The sequence below is a fragment of the Vitis vinifera genome, chromosome 15, assembly GCF_030704535.1.
Source record: "Vitis vinifera cultivar Pinot Noir 40024 chromosome 15, ASM3070453v1".
NCBI classification, from domain to species: Eukaryota; Viridiplantae; Streptophyta; class Magnoliopsida; order Vitales; family Vitaceae; genus Vitis; species Vitis vinifera.
In genome coordinates, this window is record NC_081819.1 from 22,992,442 (window position 1) to 23,012,551 (window position 20,110).

Here is a 20,110-nt window from a genome sequence, read left to right on the forward strand (position 1 = left end):
AGAACCTAATATTATTTTAATTTATTTTCTATGTTTTTAAATATGTTTTAAAAATGATTTTTGTATATAATACTTTATTTTTAATTATTTTTATATTTGTGTAATTGAAAATAACTAAAAAATATTCCCTAAAAATAACCATGTTCCATATTCTTAAGAATAAAAAATTATTTCTATTTTTTTATTATCAAATGTATTTTTTTTCCAAAAAAAAAAAAAACTATTTTTGAAAACAGTTGACAAATAGGGCCTCAATAACCCTGTTCATGTAAGAATTTTCAAGGTAATAGTATATTCATTTTGTCAATAAGTTATAGGAAATCACATTATAAGTTATTAAATGTTGGTCTAGTGAAAATTACCAATTATAATCTACAAGTTAGAACCATCTAGGAGAGGCCTTCTATTGCTTCTTATTCTGCTTATCCCAATATTCATTCTCCCACAGCTCCACTTGCCTTGTTGCATTGGCTTTTCTCTCAATAAAATCATGGAACCCTGGAGGATCATATGGAGGAGGCAAGCTGCAAGGAGTGGTATCAGTAGGATTCTTCTCTAGGGATTCCTCCATGAACTTCCTCCATGCACCTTCTGCAGGGCATGCCATTGTTTCTGCACAAACCTCCACTGCTCCTGGTGGTATGGTTGGCTTGAACTTCAAGAGTTTCGCGTACTCGTTCAATAGATGGAACATGTAATCATACACATAATCCATCTTCAGATCCTCCTGAATGAACTTGCTCGTCGTCTCCCCCATTGTTTGTGCCTGCAGGCCCATGAAACTCAATAGTCCACGTTTTGACAAAACGTAATGCATAAATACTATTATTTGAAAATAATAGATACCTTATCGGTGTGATTGTTGCCCCATTCCACAGCAAACCTAAGATCCCTACACTTGTTGTTGTCCCTAATAGGCCAATAATGTTGCAATGGCACCAACCCCCTTATGAAGAAATCATGGTAACGGGGCCTTATGAGTAAGGTCATGGAGTCACAAGCTAGAATGTACTTCTCACTCACAGACCACGCCCATCCCTCTATATAAATCTTGTATCTTCATGCCAATAGCCCAAAGACAAAACCGTAGAGAACTTATCAGCATAAATATTACAACAAACTATGAATTGGGACACTGGATTTGAGGGCTTACCTGTGGGTGCATTGGTCCTCTAAGTTAGATTGCCTGTACCCTATTTTAGATTGTTGGCCCCAGTCCTGAAACAAGTAGAAAATGTATTAGGCTGGAATGAATTGAGGTAGAAGAAGGGGTGAGGCATAGGATGAGGGAATAGGAATGTACCTGAAGGTATAGGCGAGTATTCCAGTCAGCTTTGTCGGAGACATTGCATTTGAGAAGATCACCCCTTGTTGGAGCCACATGGGGGTTTCCTCTCCAGTATGCCAAGGGGACCCTGTCCTTCCATTTGGTTCTTCTGTTGCCTTCTTTTATGTCCTTTAGCACATTTCTCCACGGCTTTATATTGGTCTCAGCCCTATAAGAGCAAAGTTTAACCTCTATCAATTTTCACATTAAGGGGAAAACCCCCCAAGAGGAGGCCAATTTGCCCAAATGAAATGTGGGTTGTGGGGTGATGGATATGCTAATAAAGGAAACACAGAAAGTCAGGAAGAAAGTGAGGAAGGACCCCCCTAGCAGGTCCAAAAGACCCAGATTATGAGGTGGGGAAAAACAGAGACCAAAATGAAGAAACCCATTTCAATTTTCAAGGCCCAACTAGACATGCAAGGTGGGATATAGAGAAATGAATATGCAAACAATGGGAAAAAAATGAGGAAGAAGGCACTTACCACCCCCAGAAAGACCAGTCTGGAAACACAATGTCCAAGCTCCAATCATCTCCACAGTACCGGAACAATGGCGGTGGGGCAGCGTTCGGGCCCCGGAAGTCTCTCATTCGAACAACAGGCCTATCATCACAATCAAACATGAGCTCCAAGTCAGGCAGCCTTCCAGGGTACCATCTCAGGAGCTGCAAAATGCCCCACAAGGTGAACATATCTCTAGTCTGTATGGACTTTCTGAACTTCTCAACATAGGCCTTCCCATCAATGATCACAAGTCTGAAATGGGCCGTTCTTTGGGCCCGGTCCACCATGTCCCTGGTGATTCCGGTCTGCTTCCAGGGCAGTAGATCTTGATGGATCCATCGGAAGTAGTCAGGGCAGGTCATGTTGGTTGATGAATGGTCAGGATTTGTGGGGTTGTGTTTGGTGGGGTAGTTTCCAGGGCAAGTTTTGGTGAGGTTGCCTGCACTGCAGTTGAGTGGGTACTCTAATCTGATTGGTGCTTTCGTGAATGAGAGTAAAGACTTCTGGGAGGGATCACCTGGAAATATAGACTGCCAAACAAATTTTTTATTTTTGTAGTTAGTGATCAAAAGCTTGGATAGCTTGGATGTATTTTAATATGATGCACTATCGTGTATGTTATCGTGGTGTACGTTCAGGCCATCTCGGACAAAACGAGAGGGTAAATCCGACAGAATGTCAATGTTCTAATATTTTATTCTCATTCTTAAAAATACCAAAAATAAAAAATAAAGGGAATTATGCAACAATTAATCTTGTTGTAAATTAAAAAAAAAAAAAAGTTTCCAAAAATAATTTTGTCTTATACTTTCCTTTCTCAATTTCTTTAGATTATCTTTGCTTTTTTTCGGAAGTTTTGAGTAAAAGAAAATAAAAAAGAAAAAAAAAAAAAAAACCTTATAAAGTTCCTTCTCTTTGGTTACCATGAAAAGAAATTTAAATTAAATAAATAAATTTATCAAAAATACACTTTCTCCCAACTTTTTCAACATTTTTTCACTCTTCAACCTTTTCTACAAGAAAAAAAAAATTTTATGGTATCAAAAGCAAGAAAATGATTTTCTTTATATATATTTTTTTCCTTTTTTTTAGCACTTTTCAAGAAAGAAAAGTAATCTAAATCATGCTTGATTTCAAAAATAATAATAATAATAATCGATTCACTATACAAAATACAAAAGAAAATCAAATATTATTAAAATTAGTTTAAAACTTACACATATTCAAATTATTTAATTTTTTAACAAAAGAAGAAAAATAATTGAAATAAATTTGAAGAAATATGTAAAAATAATTTATTTACTTTTAATCAATATTTCATTTTTTTTTCTTTTTTAATTTTTCTACCTTTTTTTGCTTACATTTTCTCCCAAATCTTCCAAGAGCAGAGAATTCCAAAAAGTTGAGTACACAGGTGCATAAAAATAAGAATATTTTTTTATTAAAGACAATTTAGGATAATCACTTTGAAGAGAATGTAACTCAAGAATAATGAGATTTTTCATAGTACCCAGAGTGAAAAATGAAACACAAGAAGTATGCATCAAGTTGTCTCCTCTCCAAGTTAAAATCAGATGCGCAGAGCTTTTCCAAAAAAATAAAAAGCTTCAAGATTCATTAAAATTTAAAATTAATAATAAAATTAATCTACGAAATTAAAATTAAAAATTATTCTTGTTAAAAAATTGAAATTAAAATAATGAAGAGTTTTCAAGAGATAGTCTAGGAAAGGGATGGGTTGATGTTTTTACATTATTATTAGCAAAATTAAAATAATAATAAAAATTTATGAGTAGAGACATGAAATCAATGAAGGAACTGGTCATTACCCAAAGAGGTATAATAATCAATCAATGAAGAGGCCAAGATGTTTATGAGGAAGATGGTTTGTATAGGAGTTTCTGGGAACTTACAGCATCGATCCATCCTGTGTAAACCAAGGCGCCAACAAAGATGAAGAGGAAGACGAAGAAGAGCACAGTAGTAGTGATGGAAGTTGCACCACCTCTCTTCAGAGATCCTGGAAAATGCCTGTGAGGTCCAGCTCCATGCCAGAAAATATAACTCCAGTTCTCGGTATTCTTTTTCATGCTTGCGCACCTCTCCTGCTCACCTGGGCCTAAGCTTCAGAAGGAGATCAGAGCAACATGCATGGCAGGGCTTCGCCAAGCTCAGAAGCTAGCTGCAGAAGGTCACTGTATGGAGGAAAGGAATGAGAATTGAGAGAGACTTTATATGGGTTCTGTACAAATGGAATTGAAACTGATGCAGAAAGAATGAGAAGAAAACGTGTCGTGTGGCTTGTGCCCTTGTTTACAAAGGGCATTTCACGTTTGAAAGCCCGTAATTTGCTCAGGAATTGGTATGAAGGTTCTCAAAATGCAAGTAAGCTACCACCGAAGTCTTGGCTCTCGACTTGACTTGAATCCATTTTCTCATGAATGGGACAGGCAATTTTATCACTAGTGACAGTGGGAAAAGGGTAGAATTGTCTTTTTCCTGCTATTTCGATGTTCATTGTTCAACTAAAATACCAACTAAACCTAATTCTTTTACCAAGGTACCTGCTCCTCCCCCTAATCAACATACTTCCACCCGCTTGATGTGTTTCCATCTCTTGGTATGTCCCCATGAAAGCCCAGCGCTGTGATCACACCCAATGTGCATAATCATGCTTACTGGCCTTTGATCTCTGGGGAATATGAGTCCTTATCATGGAGTCAATACCATGGGATCCTAACTCCCAATAACTTGTTAGACCAATAATCTTGTAATGCAATTAACAAAAACTTCAAAGCAACCCCAACAAAAGCAAATTTAATAGTAGTAACCCTAGATTAAGTCCACTAAATTCAAGGTTCAAAAAGTAAATCAATTCATCCGAATAAAAAAGAAAGGTGTATAAATTGTGAAAGAAGGTGACAGTTAAAGAGACAAAGCCCGAAAGCGATGTCTTGTGGATCAGTTACTTCCTTTCTGTGTAGAAATCATGAGAGAAACCCATATAAAAAGAAAGACCATTATCAGAAGCATGACTCTGCATTTGAGAACAGAAACACTATTTTTCAAGTACATAGATGAAGGGTCAAATATCTCATGTCTCATAAGTGCTCACCAACATATCCACATTCAAATGTTTATTCACAATGGCATCCAATCTGAAACACGACATTCAGTGGAAAACCCACTACTAAGGCTCAGTGCAGCATGTCCAACTTGTTGAGGGTTGACCAAATCTTTACTATCTAATACATATATAAACACCTTTTTCTATCTATGGGCCAGTATCAGCTATTAATTTTTTGCATATAGAGGATCATAAATAATGTCTTCCATTGATAGATTGAGGTTGAACTTTTTTGGCAATTGGGTGACAACTCGAGAATCTGCCTAATGACATGGAACTCATGACCAGTTTTCATGTTTCAAGTGCAATAAAATAAAAGAATTTATTAGATATAGTTGTAACTTCCAATAAATATTCTTTTTCTCAGAAAGTCAAAAAAATTTCTGATTGTATAAACTTTTCATCAAAATCACACACCAAAATGAGCACTCAAGTCTCGTTTAATTACCTAAAACCTCTTTCTTATCAATAACTTTTAGAAGGCAGCTTAGGAACTCAAAGGTTTGTAACTTATTAAAATCATTGTCCTACACATCTTTTCGCTCTTATAAGGGACCTTTATTAGAAGTTACCAACCTACCAGACATCAAAATGCGCTCCAAGACAGTTCTAATATTAAGTTTTCTCAACCTGGTTAATGTTGAATGCATTAAGGGAACATTGAATTGTTGATACTGGCAGATTCCGTACCTTTCTAAGAACTCATAAATAAGGTAAGCTGCCACAGCTCAGTACAATAGACACTCTTCTGCATTGTATTTACTGCTGCAATTTATTATCCATCATAATTATATAATAACAACACTGAGGTGGCGTTTGTTTTTTTATTTAATTCTAAATAGAACCTTAATACTTAATAGTATTAAATATTAGGTTGTTTGTTTTTGTAGTATTTTATTTCTATTAAGTATTAAAAAGTAAAAAAAACCATTGTGTTATTTTTTCTATTTAGAAAAAGCCACATATTCTGGCTTTTTCTATTTAGTAAAAAGTTTATAATAAGTCATGAAAAAGTAAAAAAACAAACAACCTAAATTCTAAAACTAAATAGTTTTCAGCAAAAAGCTAAAAAAACAAACACCACCAGAATATTTCAAATATTTATTATAAAATAAATTTAGAAAAACAAAATGCTCAATGCATAGTCCACAAAATTTTGGGCTTTTAACACTACTGGCCCACTAGCACAGACCCAGCACAACTGGCAATTCTGGGCCATCCACCTAATACAAGCCCTATGGAATGTGCTTGGATCAACCAACCATGGGGTTCCAGTCCATCTTCAGTCTTTAAAATGGCTCTTAGCATTAAATTATTAACAGATAAACAGTAGTTAACATGTGCATGCATGTACTCACCTCACTATCTTACAACCGAGAAGGCCTCCAAGTTCAATGCTTTTAAGAGCCAACCATTAAACGGTGGACTTCCTTTGAAAATTTTTGAAGCTGAACAATACTCTTGAGCCCCATCCTGCAAAAGAGTGAATAATTCAAACTACTGGAAAGATGATGATTAAAATGCATGCATCTCTGCAACTTAATTCATAATTAATTTTTGTACAGTGCAGCAGTTCATCGATGCAAATGATAAACAACCAAGTTCAAATTCAGTAAGGAACACAGATAAAGCAATGACAATATTGCTTCACCAGAGATAAGAACGCATTCTCATGGTTTAACAAATTGTAAGCAACAACACCCCACAAGCGCCATGACCAAAATATAAAATAATGGGGAGAAAAAGGGAAATTCATTCATCTGGTAATGGCATGAATCAAGCATCACAATCCAGGTAAGTGCGCTACCCATGATATGCCCAAAACTTTTGTCCACCCATCTGCCACTTGTTCTATTACATAATTGGATTTTCTAATTGATTTCTTATTCACAAAATAGGCATTTCTAGGTGACTGAATATTTATTTTAAGTTTGATGGTGACCAGCACAACCTTTTGTGCTACCACTTTAAATGGCTCCAGCCTCTTGGAATTGAAACTTCAGAGACAAGACCCTGCACTGCTTATCATGCCAAAAGAACTCTGAAAAATAGATGTACCTACCTTCTGATTCAGGAAAAAAAAAAAAAAAAAAAGGAAAGAAAGAAAGATATAGATGCCTACTGCAAACCTTGTGATCAGTTTACAAGAACTTCAACCCTACCTCATATGATCTTCTGGTCCTCCCTGCCAATCTATTGATAATTAACATCCTTTTCTAAGTAAAGCTTTTGAGCAAAAATTGCTGAAAAATCTGCAAGAGATACTCCAATATCATATGATTATTAACTTTTTATTTTTTAATCCTTTTGTTTCTTTGAGTAGGAAAAGACCACAGAATTGGCCCATAGGGCATCATCAGGAGTACAGCATCATGCCACATCAGCAAAAAGAAGTAGCTTGGTTTAACTGGTGGACACCAGTACATGACACCATGCAGAGGAAATCCCCTTATGATAAGCTTCACTGCCTAATAATACACTTACTGCTATGTGTTTTGTGGCTTGGCACCCCATTCCTAACCAAGAAGCTTCTTAGTTGGAACCCATATCCCTACTCAGGTTTGAATCACATCCTGCAGGGGTTCTACATCAAACTCAGTAACAGTCTCACTTTCCCCTCTCCCATGCAAGGATAGCCCCCTGCTCTCTTTAAGATGAAAAAGCTGAGGCCTAACCTCAGGTTTTTATGCACTAACCAGAACATGGATTGAAATGCCCGAGTTTATCGGTTTCAGCAAAATCCATAGACATGACTATGCATTTGATTATTTGTTAATTTAAAATGTCTTTTAATTTAATCCATGTGTTCATCTTTTCCAGTTTAAAATATAAAGCATCGATTATATGCTTTTTGGTGCCTCCAGTGCGTGCTACTTAAAACTAAAAAGGACAACCACCAAATTTGCTCCTATTGTCATTTATGGGAATTCAACAGATGAATCAATATGAACATATTAGATTCAGTTAGAGAATAAATGCATCAAGCAGTGGTCCTTTGATCTAAGGTATTGAAATATTACCTTGAGTTCTCGATAAGAAACCTCATTAGCAGGGCTCTCAATTGAGGTTTTATGCATTAGCAACAAAAACACTTCCAACAACCGTTTCCTGAGATATAACAATAACAAGAAAACTGAGGAAATAAGAAAAGGCAAAAAACCATTTATGCCTTCCAAAATTAAAATTTCCTGGAGCAGGCTTTTCTGTTTACTTGCATAAAGACGGCTCTGTAGATGCATAAAGTGCCCCTTTTGCAGAGGTGCCTTGCTTTCTGCCAGTGGTACCAAGAATGACTTCATGCAAGCCAGACTTATTCCAACATATTGAATACCTGTAAATTAAAGCATAAAGTATTTGGTAACATCTACAAGATTATAAAACAATTTATAAACCCTGAAAAGGTCAAAATAAATTAGTTTACCCGCATGTTAAAGTAGTGGTAGCAGTCTCCGAATGTTGAAACTCTTTTGGTGGTATTGGGGCCTTCCAAAATAGTGGCTGCCAATGATATTACATTAGTATCCTAGCACAATCCCACTTGCTTTCAATATTATTGAGGTATACTCATGTTGACATACACTAGACACTAAGCAGACCTGGTTCACTTGAAAGGGACTCTTTAGTTTGTCTGATAATGGTAGGGCACGATTATATAAAGCTCTTCTCAGATTATCCTCTAAGGGAAAAATTTTAGGACTGGTATGAGACTCTCCAACAGTAATGGAAGAAAGGTACACTGGTTGAAGGAAATACGAAAGCAGAGCTCCTACATAAGAGGAATAAAAACCATGTAATTTAACATATGACAATAATGTTTATCAGTGTTTATGAAGTATTCTCAATAAAAGTGGAAAAGATGAATGAAAATGCTAACTCGTGATACAAGTCACTTAAGCTTGTTCCTATTTCCATTAGTACCATAAGTTGTCTGGTACGATAACTTGGGTGTGATTCAGAGTAAATTAAAAACCTTGAACTCCAAGGACATTCCAACGGGCTATCTTGTCAGAGCAGCTAACGGACAGAGTTGTATCACCACGACCAGGCTTCCTTTGGATCATGCCAATAATTTGTGAACCATTGCCAGAAAATGAACCCACTAGCAAATTCACATTTTAAATAAAATAGATCCATGTTAAAATTAGCTAATCAAATTGTATCACCACCAAGGGGACACTCCCAAATTGTAAATGTTAAAAATGAAGAAAAGGCAATGGCAGTTGTCCTCTCAAATTATCCTACTTCACATCCATCAAACTAATATAAAAACAAAAATACACAAGGAGGACAATAATTGCAATTCAATAGCTATTCTAATCCTGTCAGAATTATAATGACTACCATATAACACTGGCTTATTTTATCTCCAATACTGGAAACAAATCTGAAATAACCACCATCCAAATGGTAAGCAAAACAACCATGACATCCACTAGAGGTAGCAGTCTAATAATTCAAAAAGAATCAAATAGCAAGAGAAGCAACCATGACATGCACTAGAGAGAGCAGCCTAACAATTCGAAAAGAAGAAGAGTCATAATGACTACCATATAAGAGCCACTTCTTTTATCCTCAGTACTTGCAACAAATCTGAAATAACCATCATCTAATAGCAAGTGAAGCAATCATGACATGCACTAGAGGTAGCAGCCCAATAGTTCAAAAAAAAAAAAATGGAAGAAGAAGAAGAAGAAGAAGAAGAACTATATGACTACAAAATAACTGCCACTTATCCTCAATACTAGTAATAAATCTGAAGGAACCCTCATTTAATAGCCAGAAAAGTGACTATGACATACACTGGAGATAGCAGCCTAATAATTCAGGAAGAATAAAAAGAAGAAAGGCTTTTAATTGCCTTCATTACCATTATTCTTCATTGAAGCATCCAAAAAATCGCCTGTGAAATCATCAAGGTTGCTCAAGGAATCAGTCTGTTCATCCATGGAATCATTTTCACTCACTGATGATGGTAAATCCCCATTTATTAAGGCGAAGCTTCTCAAAGAAAATAATGGCAAACTAAGTGAGGCATCCCCACCTATAAGCAACAAAATAAGGATAATATAATCACAATATATATGCATGTCCTGTGATAAAAAACAAAAACCATACAATGCAACAACAGAGAAAGGATAGTTTATTTTTTATCTCACAGGAGAAAATTAAGAGATATACCAGAACTTACATGGCAACTGTGATATATATAAATGTAATTTCCAACCCGCCCTCATTGTTATTTTTCTTTGGCCAGGACCATCTGAGTCCAAATGGAAAAGCATGTTTGTGATATCATCGCCTTCCAACTGTTCGCTTCCATAATTATGTGTATGCCTATTACTAATGGTCAAAAGACTTTGTATCTCTGTATAGAAGAACCTGTTGTGATGGGGAAAAAAAGCAATTCTTATGCATCCTCAGAGCAGCAATAAATTTAATCACACATAATTTGGGGTTTTATTGTATAAATCTTAATAATCCTTCAAAATGTTGTTTTCAAGTGAAAATTAAAATGATGGTAATTCATTCTAGAATCCAGATTAACTTAAGACTTCAAAAATCAAAGCAACAGAAGCCTGAAACTCACTAGTACCAATGCACTTTACATAGAGTGGTCAAGAACAAGTTCTATATTGATGGAACTGCTAATCACCTCTTCATTTTTTTTTTATGGATGACAACTCAGACATCTAACTCTAGTTTTTATTACTCACCGAATTCGGTTCATGATTTCACACTGATGGATCCCAAAACAAGATAAACAAATGTCTATTGATGATGCAAACTTAAGCACATGTTTGAATTTATGTTCTTAAACATTAACAGCTCAAACAATTGGAATGGGAGAATGGACGTACACATTATTAATGCTTATATTAGATCATGTTGTTTTTCAAATATTCCAGTGGGGTTGCACCCCTTTTTTTGATAGGCACCTTTTAATATACTTTTATCTGCCTATCAAAACAAATATTTGTATACGAGTTTACCATAAATTCCATATCCTCAAATGTTAATGATATCCGATGAGAGAGAGTGAGCATGAGTACGCGAGTAATGACGATGGGGTGAAAGCCGAGCGGAGAATCGAGGGAAAAGGAAGGGGAGTAGCTTTGTGGTGGAGTCGAAGGTGTTCGAAGTAGGAGTCGATGAGAGAAAAGGCAAAATCCAAGTTATTATCGTGGAAAGCAAGGGAGGGGTCTCGTCTTGGGTCCGTCTGGGGCCGGCAAGCATAAGGCCTTTTACGGAAGGTTTGATTCAGTGCATCAGGGACGGGAAAGAAGGAAGATGGGAAAGGGGATGGAAGGAAAAAAGGAAGGAGTTACTCCCTAGTGCAAGATGCCAATAGGGCAGGGTGTTTCCTTCTCTTAGGGGTTATCGACATGGAGAAGAGGAGATATAGCATCTGCATTCCGAAAGGCAGGGGGGAAAAGGGGGGATGGGCTTCCATGGTGGAGTCCTTACGAAATATGGGATCTTGTTTCGACAAGAAGGAGCATAAACAAGAAGAGAGGGCCACGGGAAGGTCGTATGTGGAAGTGGCAAAGGGACCGAGGAGCAGGGATATTACAAGGGTCAGAGTGGAGGTAAGGGGGAGGAAATAAGTAAAAATCTGAGCAGATTGGAACATTGCTTGGTAGGAAATTGGAACCCTAGTTCAACACAAGAAGAGGATTTGGAGAGATTAGGGTGGTTAGTGGCAAGTGCATGGGGGTTGAAAGGAAAATTAGGTTTGGCAAGGCTGGGAAAGGGACGAGTTCTTCTGGAGTTTGAACTCGTGGAGGAAGCTAGAAGTGTCCTCGCCTCTGGGAAGAGATCAGTGGGAGGGCTTCAGATGGGTTTGGAGCGATGGAGTCCAAAATTTGGGTGTTCAACAGAGGGAGAAGCTAGGAACGAAGCTTGGGTAAGGATTCTAGGTCTCCTAATTTCGTTGTGGGTTCCGACAATCTTGAGAAGAGTGGGGGAAGCGTGCGTTGGGTTCTTAGGTATCGATCCTCAAACAGAAAGGATGGAGGAGCTCAAGTGGGCTAGGATTTTAGTAAAAACGAGTGGAGAAGACCTGCCGAGTTCGCTGGAGATCGGGGTTAGGGAGGGGAACTACTCCATGTCTTTGTGGTGGGAGATTTCGCCATCATTGAGGAAGAAATCGGGGAACTGTTGAGTCTGGCTTGGGCGACAAAATGGGGAGGTTAGGGGTGATGGTGTCACACGCGCTGGACTGCGCGTGGGAGAGCTGCCAGCTGCTTGGCCCGAGGAGCAGTTTCGTTCAATTGATAGGACTGGAGGGCAGGTAAGAGGGGCAGGCAACGAAGAGTTTGAACATCGGGCTCATATCGAGCCGGTGACCCGCCTTTCTTCTGGATCATCGAGTGTTGGGTTGTCCTCGTCTGGCCCGGTTGAGGGTCTCGTGGGTTCGAAGTGGGCTAATGGGCCCCCTGAGCAAGGCCCTCTAGAGGGTGCTCTTTTAAAGGGGGTTGCAACTGTTAGTGTTGGGCCAGCGTTCGGGCCGTTTGAGGGGCGGGCCGCCGATGGGTTGAAGGTTTTGCCTTGTGGGCCTTCAGTCCTGCTTGGGGGCAGTCCTAGGCCTTTTCAGGCCTAACCCCACGATAATGGGCTCTCTTTGAAGTTCTGTTCCCCAGCCCACCTGGCTTGCTTTGGGTGCAACCTAGAGATGGAATTTCTAAAGTGCCGAGAGAAGGAAGATAGGAGGAAGCAGCAGCCGGAATCCCAAAGTTCAATGACAGATTGTGCGTTAGTGGAAGAAGCCTCAAGGTATGGGTCTGATTTAAACTCGTGGGGATTAAGGGCTTCGGGGCCTTCTCATTCTTCTCCTTTTTCTTTTGGTCGGACTCCGTAGGAGGAGTATTACGACCATTCTGGGGCAATGAGGGAGAATCTTCAGGAAGGAAATATGTTGAGTTTGGCAGTTGCAGAAGGGTCCACAGAGAGTGGTAAGGGTTGCTGGGATTTGGTTGAGGTTAATTGTGCCGCAAACGAGGCACACAACTCGGAGTGGAATTTGGTTCGGGCTGAGCCCCAAGAAGTTAGGGGCGAGAAAGAGATTAATTGGGAGGAAAGCAGTCTGGCCAAATTTAGTCACTTTTTGGGATTTCCAACAGAAGGCCTAGAAAAGGAAATCTTGGGTTTTTTGATCAAGATCAAAAAAAGGCAGGAAAAGATACACAACAAAGGTATTTTGGAGAAATCGAAATTCGAAAGGGAACTCAAGAGGCTAGAGTGTTCAATCAATTATGAGGGGGAAATTAAGAAGAACTGTCCTCTTCAAGGCAGAGGAGGTCAACTAACGATCGGATAATGAATCTCAAATTATTAAACTGGAATGTGAGGGGAGCGAATGACAGATCTAAAAGGAAAATAATCAAGTCTTTTGTTAGAAAACAGAAGGTGGACTTGCTTTGTATCCAGGAGACAAAAATCCATTTAATGTCTGAAGGGGTGGTGAGAAGTTTAGGGGCGGGGAGATTCTTAGAATGGAGAGCTTTAGATGCTTCTGGATAGGCAGGAGGTGTTTTGATTTGCTGGGACAAAAGGTCTCTGGAAATTTTGGATTGGGAGAAGGGTCAGTTCTCAATCTCCTGTAAATTCAGGAATGTTGAAAATGGGGTAGTCTAGGTGTTCACAGGAGTCTATGGTCCTTTCACCAAAGAAGAAAGCGAGAGCCTGTGGGATGAATTTGGGGCAATTAGAGGAATTTGGGAAGAACCCTGGTGTGTAGGGGGTGATTTTAACATTATTCTATCCCAAGGGGAAAGAAGTAGACAAGGGAGGATTACCTCAGCTATGAAGAGGTTTGCTCAGATTATAGATTATCTCGAGCTTGTTGACCTCCCCCTGCAAGGAGGATCATTTACTTGGAGTGGAGGTCTTTATAATCAATCCTCGGCCAGGTTGGACAGATTCCTTGTGTCTCCCAGCTGGCCTGATCAGTTCAGTAATGTGATCCAGAAAAGATTGTCTCGGCCCATCTTGGATCACTTTCCTATCCTAATTGAGGGGGGTGGCATAAGAAGAGGTCACTCACCATTCAGGTTCGAAAATATGTGACTTAAAGTGGAAGGGTTTAAAGACCTCATACAGAGCTGGTGACAGGGGATGTCGGTCAGAGGAAGGGCTAGCTATAAGTTGGCTACAAAACTGAAGGTAATTAAACAGAATTTAAAAATCTGGAATAGGAATGTGTTTGGGAGACTGGAATGTAATAAATCTGCAGCTCTCCAGCAAGTGGAATACTGAGATCAGGTGGAAAGTGAGAGGAGTTTGACAGAGGAGGAAATCTCTATTAAAAAAGAAGCCAAAGAGGGCTATACTAAGTGAGTAAACCTGGAGGAAATACACTGGAGACAGTTATCAAGGGAGTTATGGCTAAGGGAAGGGGATAGAAACACGGGTTATTTTCATCGTATGGCAACTGCACACCGAAGAAGGAACTCCCTGGACAGAATAAAAATCAATGGTGTGTGGTTGTCAGAGGATCAAGAAGTAAGGACAGGGATTGCAGACGCCTTTCAACAGTTGCTCACGGAAGACTCGGAGTGGAAGGCGGATATAGGGGGTCTAAACTTGAATCAAATTAGTCAGCAAGAAGCGGAAATCCTAGAGTTTCCCTTCTCTGAGGATGAAGTTCATTCGGCTCTAATGGACATGAATGGGGACAAGGCTCCAGGACCGGATGGCTTCACTGTGGCCTTTTGGCAATGCTGTTGGGAGTTCGTGAAAGAGGAGATTTTAGAGATGTTTAAGGAGTTCCATGAGCAAAATTCTTTCCTCAAGAGCCTCAACAACACGTTTCTAGTCCTTTTACCAAAAAAAAGAAGGGACGGAGGACCTGGGGGACTTCAGACCTATCAGTCTTTTGGGGGGGGCTGTACAAATTATTGGCTAAGGTGCAGGCCAATAGGATTAAAAAAGTGATTGGAAAAGTGGTTTCACCGGATCAGAATGCGTTCGTCATGGATAGGCAGATTCTGGACGCCTCCTTAATTGCAAATGAGGTGATTGATTCTTGGCAAAAAATGGGAGAGAAAGGCCTAATTTGCAAATTGGATATTGAGAAGGCGTACGACAGCGTTAATTGGCATTTCTTGATGAGGGTCTTGCAAAAAATGGGGTTCAGGTCTAAGTGGAGGGGCTGGATGTGGAGTTGTATCTCAACTGCCAAGTTTTCAGTTCTGATGAATGGAGTGTCTGCTGGGTTTTTCTCTAGCTCTAAGGGGCTACATCAAGGTGACCCTCTTTCCCCATACTTGTTTGTCATGGGAATGGAAGTGTTGAGTGTTCTTATTAAGAGGGCTATGGAAGGGGGTTTTATTTCTTGGTGAAACATTAGGCGAGGTAGTGGGCCGGCTGCTAATATTTCTCACCTTTTCTTTGCTGATGACACAATAGTGTTTTGTGAGGTAAAGAATGAACACTTGACTCATTTGAGCTGGATTTTATTGTGATTTGAAGCTGCTTCAGGGTTAAGGATTAATCTGGCTAAAAGTGAAATTATTCCAGTAGGGGATGTGAAAGAGATTGTTGAGATGGCTATGGAGCTTGGATGCAAGGTAGGTCAGTTACCCTCAGCCTACTTAGGGCTGCCCTTGGGGGCGCCCAATAAGGCCTCTTCCGTGTGGGATGGGGTGGAAGAGAGGGTGAGGTGGAAACTTGCCCTTTGGAAATGGCAGTATATCTCCAAAGGTGGAAGAATCACCCTCATAAAGAGTATGTTGGCTAATATGCCTTTGTATCAATTGTCCCTGTTCCGTATGCCTAAGATAGTGGCAAGAAGGCTAGAAAAGTTGCAAAGAGACTTTTTGTGGGGAGGGGGAAATATGGAAAGAAAGACCCACTTAATCAATTGGGAGTTAGTGTGTGCAGGTAAGGAAAAGGGGGGGTTTGGCTTGAGGAAGCTAGTCCTCTTGAACAAAGCCTTGCTTGGTAAATGGGTTTGGAGATTCGCTCGAGCCAAGTGCTTCTATGGAAGCAAGTGCTTATGGCAAAATATGGGCAAGAGGACCTTGGTTGGAGGACTAAGAAGGCAAATGGGACGTTTGGTGTTGGGGTTCGGAAAGAAATTCTGAAGGAATCTGATTAGTGCTGGGATAATATGGCTTTCAATGTGGGAAAAGGCACCAGAATCAGATTCTGGACTGATCCTTGGTGTGGGGGTGTTGAGCTGTCCCTAAGATTCCCTCATCTCTATGCTGTGGCTGCCCATAGGAATGTCACAGTGGGAGAAATGTGGGACCAGAATTTTGGTCAAGGAGACTGGAATTTAAGGTTTTTCAAAGACTTCAACAATTGGGAGTTGGACTTGGTAGATGATTTACTTCAAGCCTTAAGAGGTCAAAGGGTTACTTTGGAGGAAGACTCGATTTTTTGGAAGGGAGGAAAAAACGGACAGTTTGGTGTTAAGAATGCGTACAGCTCGTTGATCAGCCCCATTCTCTCCGTTTTCCCCAAAAATGCCATTTGGGTGGATAGAGTCCCAACTAAATTAGCGTTCTTTGCGTGGGAAACCGCTTGGGGGAAGGTTCTTACCCTTGATAGACTCCAAAAGAGAGGGTGGCAACTTCCTAATAGATGTTTTTTATGTGATAGCGAAGAGGAAAATGTAAATCATTTGCTCATTTATTGTACAGTGGCCGGAGTGCTGTGGGAGATTGTCCTTGGTTTGTTCCGTGCCCAATGGGTTTTTCCAAAAACTGTAAAGGAGATTCTACTTAGCTGGAAGGGCTCTTTTGTGGGTAAAAAAAGGAAAAAAATCTGGAGATCCATTCCGTTATTTATTTTTTGGACGATTTGGAAGGAGAGGAATAGACTAGCTTTTAGGGGGGGAGTTAGTTATTCAGAAACTTAAAAATTCTTTTGTTTGTAATGTGTGGGGCTGGGCAAAATTGTATAGTGGAGTGGAGTCGCGCTCCCTTATAGGCTTTTTGAAGTGGTTAGCCTCCATTTAAGGGTTGGTGTGTTTTTTGTTTCTTTTTGGTTGTGAGGTCTTTGCCGCTTTGTATACTCCTTATATGTTATGTGGCTTTTTTGCCTTGTGTTAATATATTCCGTGTTTACTTATCAAAAATAAATAAATAAATAAATTTCATATCCTCAATTCCCAAAAATGAAAGATTGGCTCAACACAGAACTCAATTTACGTTATCATTCTCCATATCTTTTGAAGCTTCAACTTGTAAAACTTTACTTAGATCAATACAGGATCAAAGTCCTATGTGGAACTTAGACTCTTTATCATAATTTTTTCTGTGCTTCAACTTTTGAAACATTATTTCCAATAGTACAGGATTGTAGTTCTACTTGGATCTTAGACTTCTAAATACTACGATTTATAGTTCCATACTTCTAGCTGTAGAAGCCTTCTCTTTAGTGATAAGATACCAAAAAGGGGTGTACACTTACCATAACATGAATGAGGTTTACTCTAAACAGTTCAAAGCTAGAAACAGATGCAAACAATAATAACAAACACTTCTCAGTTATAATTCTTGTCCTCCCACACCCGAAATAAGTAGTGAATTTGCTTGTTAATCATTCGATTACTTGTACTTTCCCAAGAACATTATTGTCAATAACTTTTCTTACTAGCCAAACAAAAGGGTATAGTATAATTCATACAAGGCAGAAAATTAAGCAAGCATTAGAAACCTCATTAAAGCTCTTCGGGCAATAACTTCAGCATGCGAGTCATTCACTATGTCTCCATGTGGGCTCAGGCGTGAGCGACCAATGCATTTGGTCCCTGTTCCTAATGCAACAACCTCCAAATCTGAATGTGAAGATAAAATAAAATGATTCATTCACAACACTATGTTCTTTCTGGCATCGTTAATTATAGAAATAAACCCTAAAAGTCTGTTTAGTTGCTGAGAAAAATGTAGGAAATGAAAAGAAATTAGAATTGACAATCTTAAGAGTTTTCACAATTTTGAATTCGGGAAACAAAATCGCAGCGCCCAATATAGATGGGGATGAATGGAGCATTGAAGAAAAAAAATTATCGGAAAGTAATTCCTCAGAAAAGGAGCTTCAGAGAGAAAATGTTCTTTTCGTCAGTTCTCTCAGCAACTGAACAGTGGGTTGATGTTATATGCTCACAAGAGACAGAAAAAGTTGTTAAGAATCATCAAAAATATTTGTTAAACCCTCCGTTTGGTAGCCAAGAAAATGCATGCACTGCCTCTGGCTTAGCTGAGAAGAGGTCTTAAAATTTACCGGTTTCATTTTATTTGCGTTTCGCCCATTTTCTGGGAAACCAAACGGAGGGCCTAGGATGGGAAAAAGGAGTAGAAGAGAGAGGACCTTGAGAAGGAGAGGAGGTGAGAAAAGCGGCCAAAACGGTGACTTCCCGTCCCTGAGGCTTCCCCTTCTTGGGGAGAGACTTGTACACAGATAATACTTTCTCGGAAACCTGTTCTCCCCATGTTTTCTCGGAATCCAAACAAGAAGAAGATGATGGTGAGGAGGATGAATCAAATTCCATAACCCAGGACTGCGTGAGAATTCCGATTCATGGACTGTTGTCGATGGACTTGTTGAGAGGAAAGACCGAGCGAAATTAAATATAAGTTAAAATTATTTTAAAAATATTCATATTTTCAAGTTTTTATCAATCTATAATCTATAAATACAATTTTAATGCGTATTTAACATTAATATCTTTTCGAAAATAAAAAAATTCTAAATGAAAAATTAAAATGTGAATCACCCAATGGTGATTTGCAATGTCATAAAAGCTTACCAAAAAAGTTTTAATATTTTTATTAAAAATTAATTTTAGAAAATAATATATAAATAAACGTGATAAATACGAGTATAATTATATTTAACAAGAAAAATATATGTTAATTTAAATTAAAATTTTATGACTCATTTGTAATAATTCTACAAAATTTATTATTTTTTTATTCATATATTTTATTCATTTTTTAATGTATGAATTAAAGAAATAGAAAGCAAACTAAAAGTAATTTATTGATATGAAATGAATAAACTTGTTATAAATATAAAAATAATAAAGTAAATATAAAAAGGTTGTTCATTAATTTAGCTTATTTAATATTAAAATGTCCTAAGTTTATTCACAATGATTCAATTAAGAAGTCTACAAAGTGATTTTAAATTTACAGAAGTTTAGTAAATTAAGTAAATTAAAAATACCTATTTGATGCATAAATCATATTAGTTAATATATAAAAACTTTTATATTTTAAAAATGATAATTAAATCAATCATTATATCAATTAAAAAAAATTACAATAACTTGTTCGTTTTAATAGTTCATTAATTTTGTTACATCACTTGTGTCATTAATTTTAATTTTTATATCTATGTCACTTCATAATAATGTTGTTTTATAGTGACATGAAACATTATAGGGAAAGTTGTACTTTGGGCTTCCCATCCAACATAATGGGAAATATGAGAATCAACTTTTAATATGATAAGTTTTATTATTTTTGTGCACTCTAAGCCGGCTCCATCTTCTGTGCCCAAATTACCTTCTGTTTCTCTAGCTCAACATCCTCAAGATCATCTCAAACTCCACATCACCATCTCTCATTTGGAAGCTTTCTCTCATCTTTCTTCACTCCAAAAAACCCAAAATCTCTCATTTCAATTCAAAAACTCAAATCCAAACTCTAAGACGATGTCAAAATACGTCTTTCAGCTCATCTAGGAGCCATGGGAGTCCAAGAGAATCAGGGAAAAATGAAATGGAGCTCGAGTGGAGAGAGTGGGTACCCAAAAATTGAAACCCTAACCTCCAAATGTGTCCTAGACTCGCAAATCCATGTCCAAGATAGCTCTATCAGTAAGAAATAACACCAAACAGCTCTCCTAGACCATTAAATTGGTGAAGCCCTTGAAGAATCAGAGGAAATGGTACAGAAAATGAAGCACAAGAGACTCTTAAAGTATTAGGTCTCAACGAACCATTCAACCGATCCTCAACCGATGATTGTACCTTAAGTATTACCTTAATATCCCTTAGGTACGACCTTAATCTACCTTAGGTATTACCTTGACCTTAGGTACTACCTTAGTTAAACTTAGGTATTACCTGTGTGAAGCCTCAAAACTTCATTTTTGAATATTACTTACTTCATTTGTAACTTTTAGAGTGTGCCATTT

At 38.2% G+C, this 20,110-nt stretch overlaps 1 protein-coding gene across 8 annotated transcripts; it reads right to left on the bottom strand.

Annotated features, from left to right (window-relative positions):
• Window positions 1–297: 297 nt before the first annotated feature.
• On the bottom strand, window positions 298–18,569 carry LOC100253329 (tRNA-specific adenosine deaminase TAD1). Of its 8 annotated transcripts, none has more exons than XR_009467764.1 (12): window positions 18,278–18,551; window positions 17,624–17,744; window positions 10,149–10,339; window positions 9,828–10,001; window positions 8,931–9,059; window positions 8,557–8,726; window positions 8,382–8,458; window positions 8,172–8,291; window positions 7,981–8,068; window positions 6,319–6,433; window positions 5,651–5,722; window positions 3,502–4,028 (listed from the first exon to the last, which is right to left on the bottom strand). XR_009467764.1 is itself a non-coding variant. In XM_010663452.3 (11 exons), exons 1-10 carry the CDS (start codon window positions 18,456–18,458, stop codon window positions 6,323–6,325), a joined length of 1,380 nt encoding a protein of 459 aa, XP_010661754.1. In that variant the 5' UTR covers window positions 18,459–18,569; the 3' UTR covers window positions 3,502–4,028; window positions 6,319–6,322. The 8 variants fall into 8 exon arrangements, 4 of the variants coding, with proteins under 4 accessions (XP_059598928.1, XP_010661754.1, XP_002273023.1 ...); XR_002031963.2 differs by having other exon boundaries at window positions 8,539–8,726; XR_002031962.2 differs by having other exon boundaries at window positions 3,929–4,028; window positions 5,651–5,725; window positions 8,539–8,726.
• Between the last annotated feature and the right edge of the window lie 1,541 nt (window positions 18,570–20,110).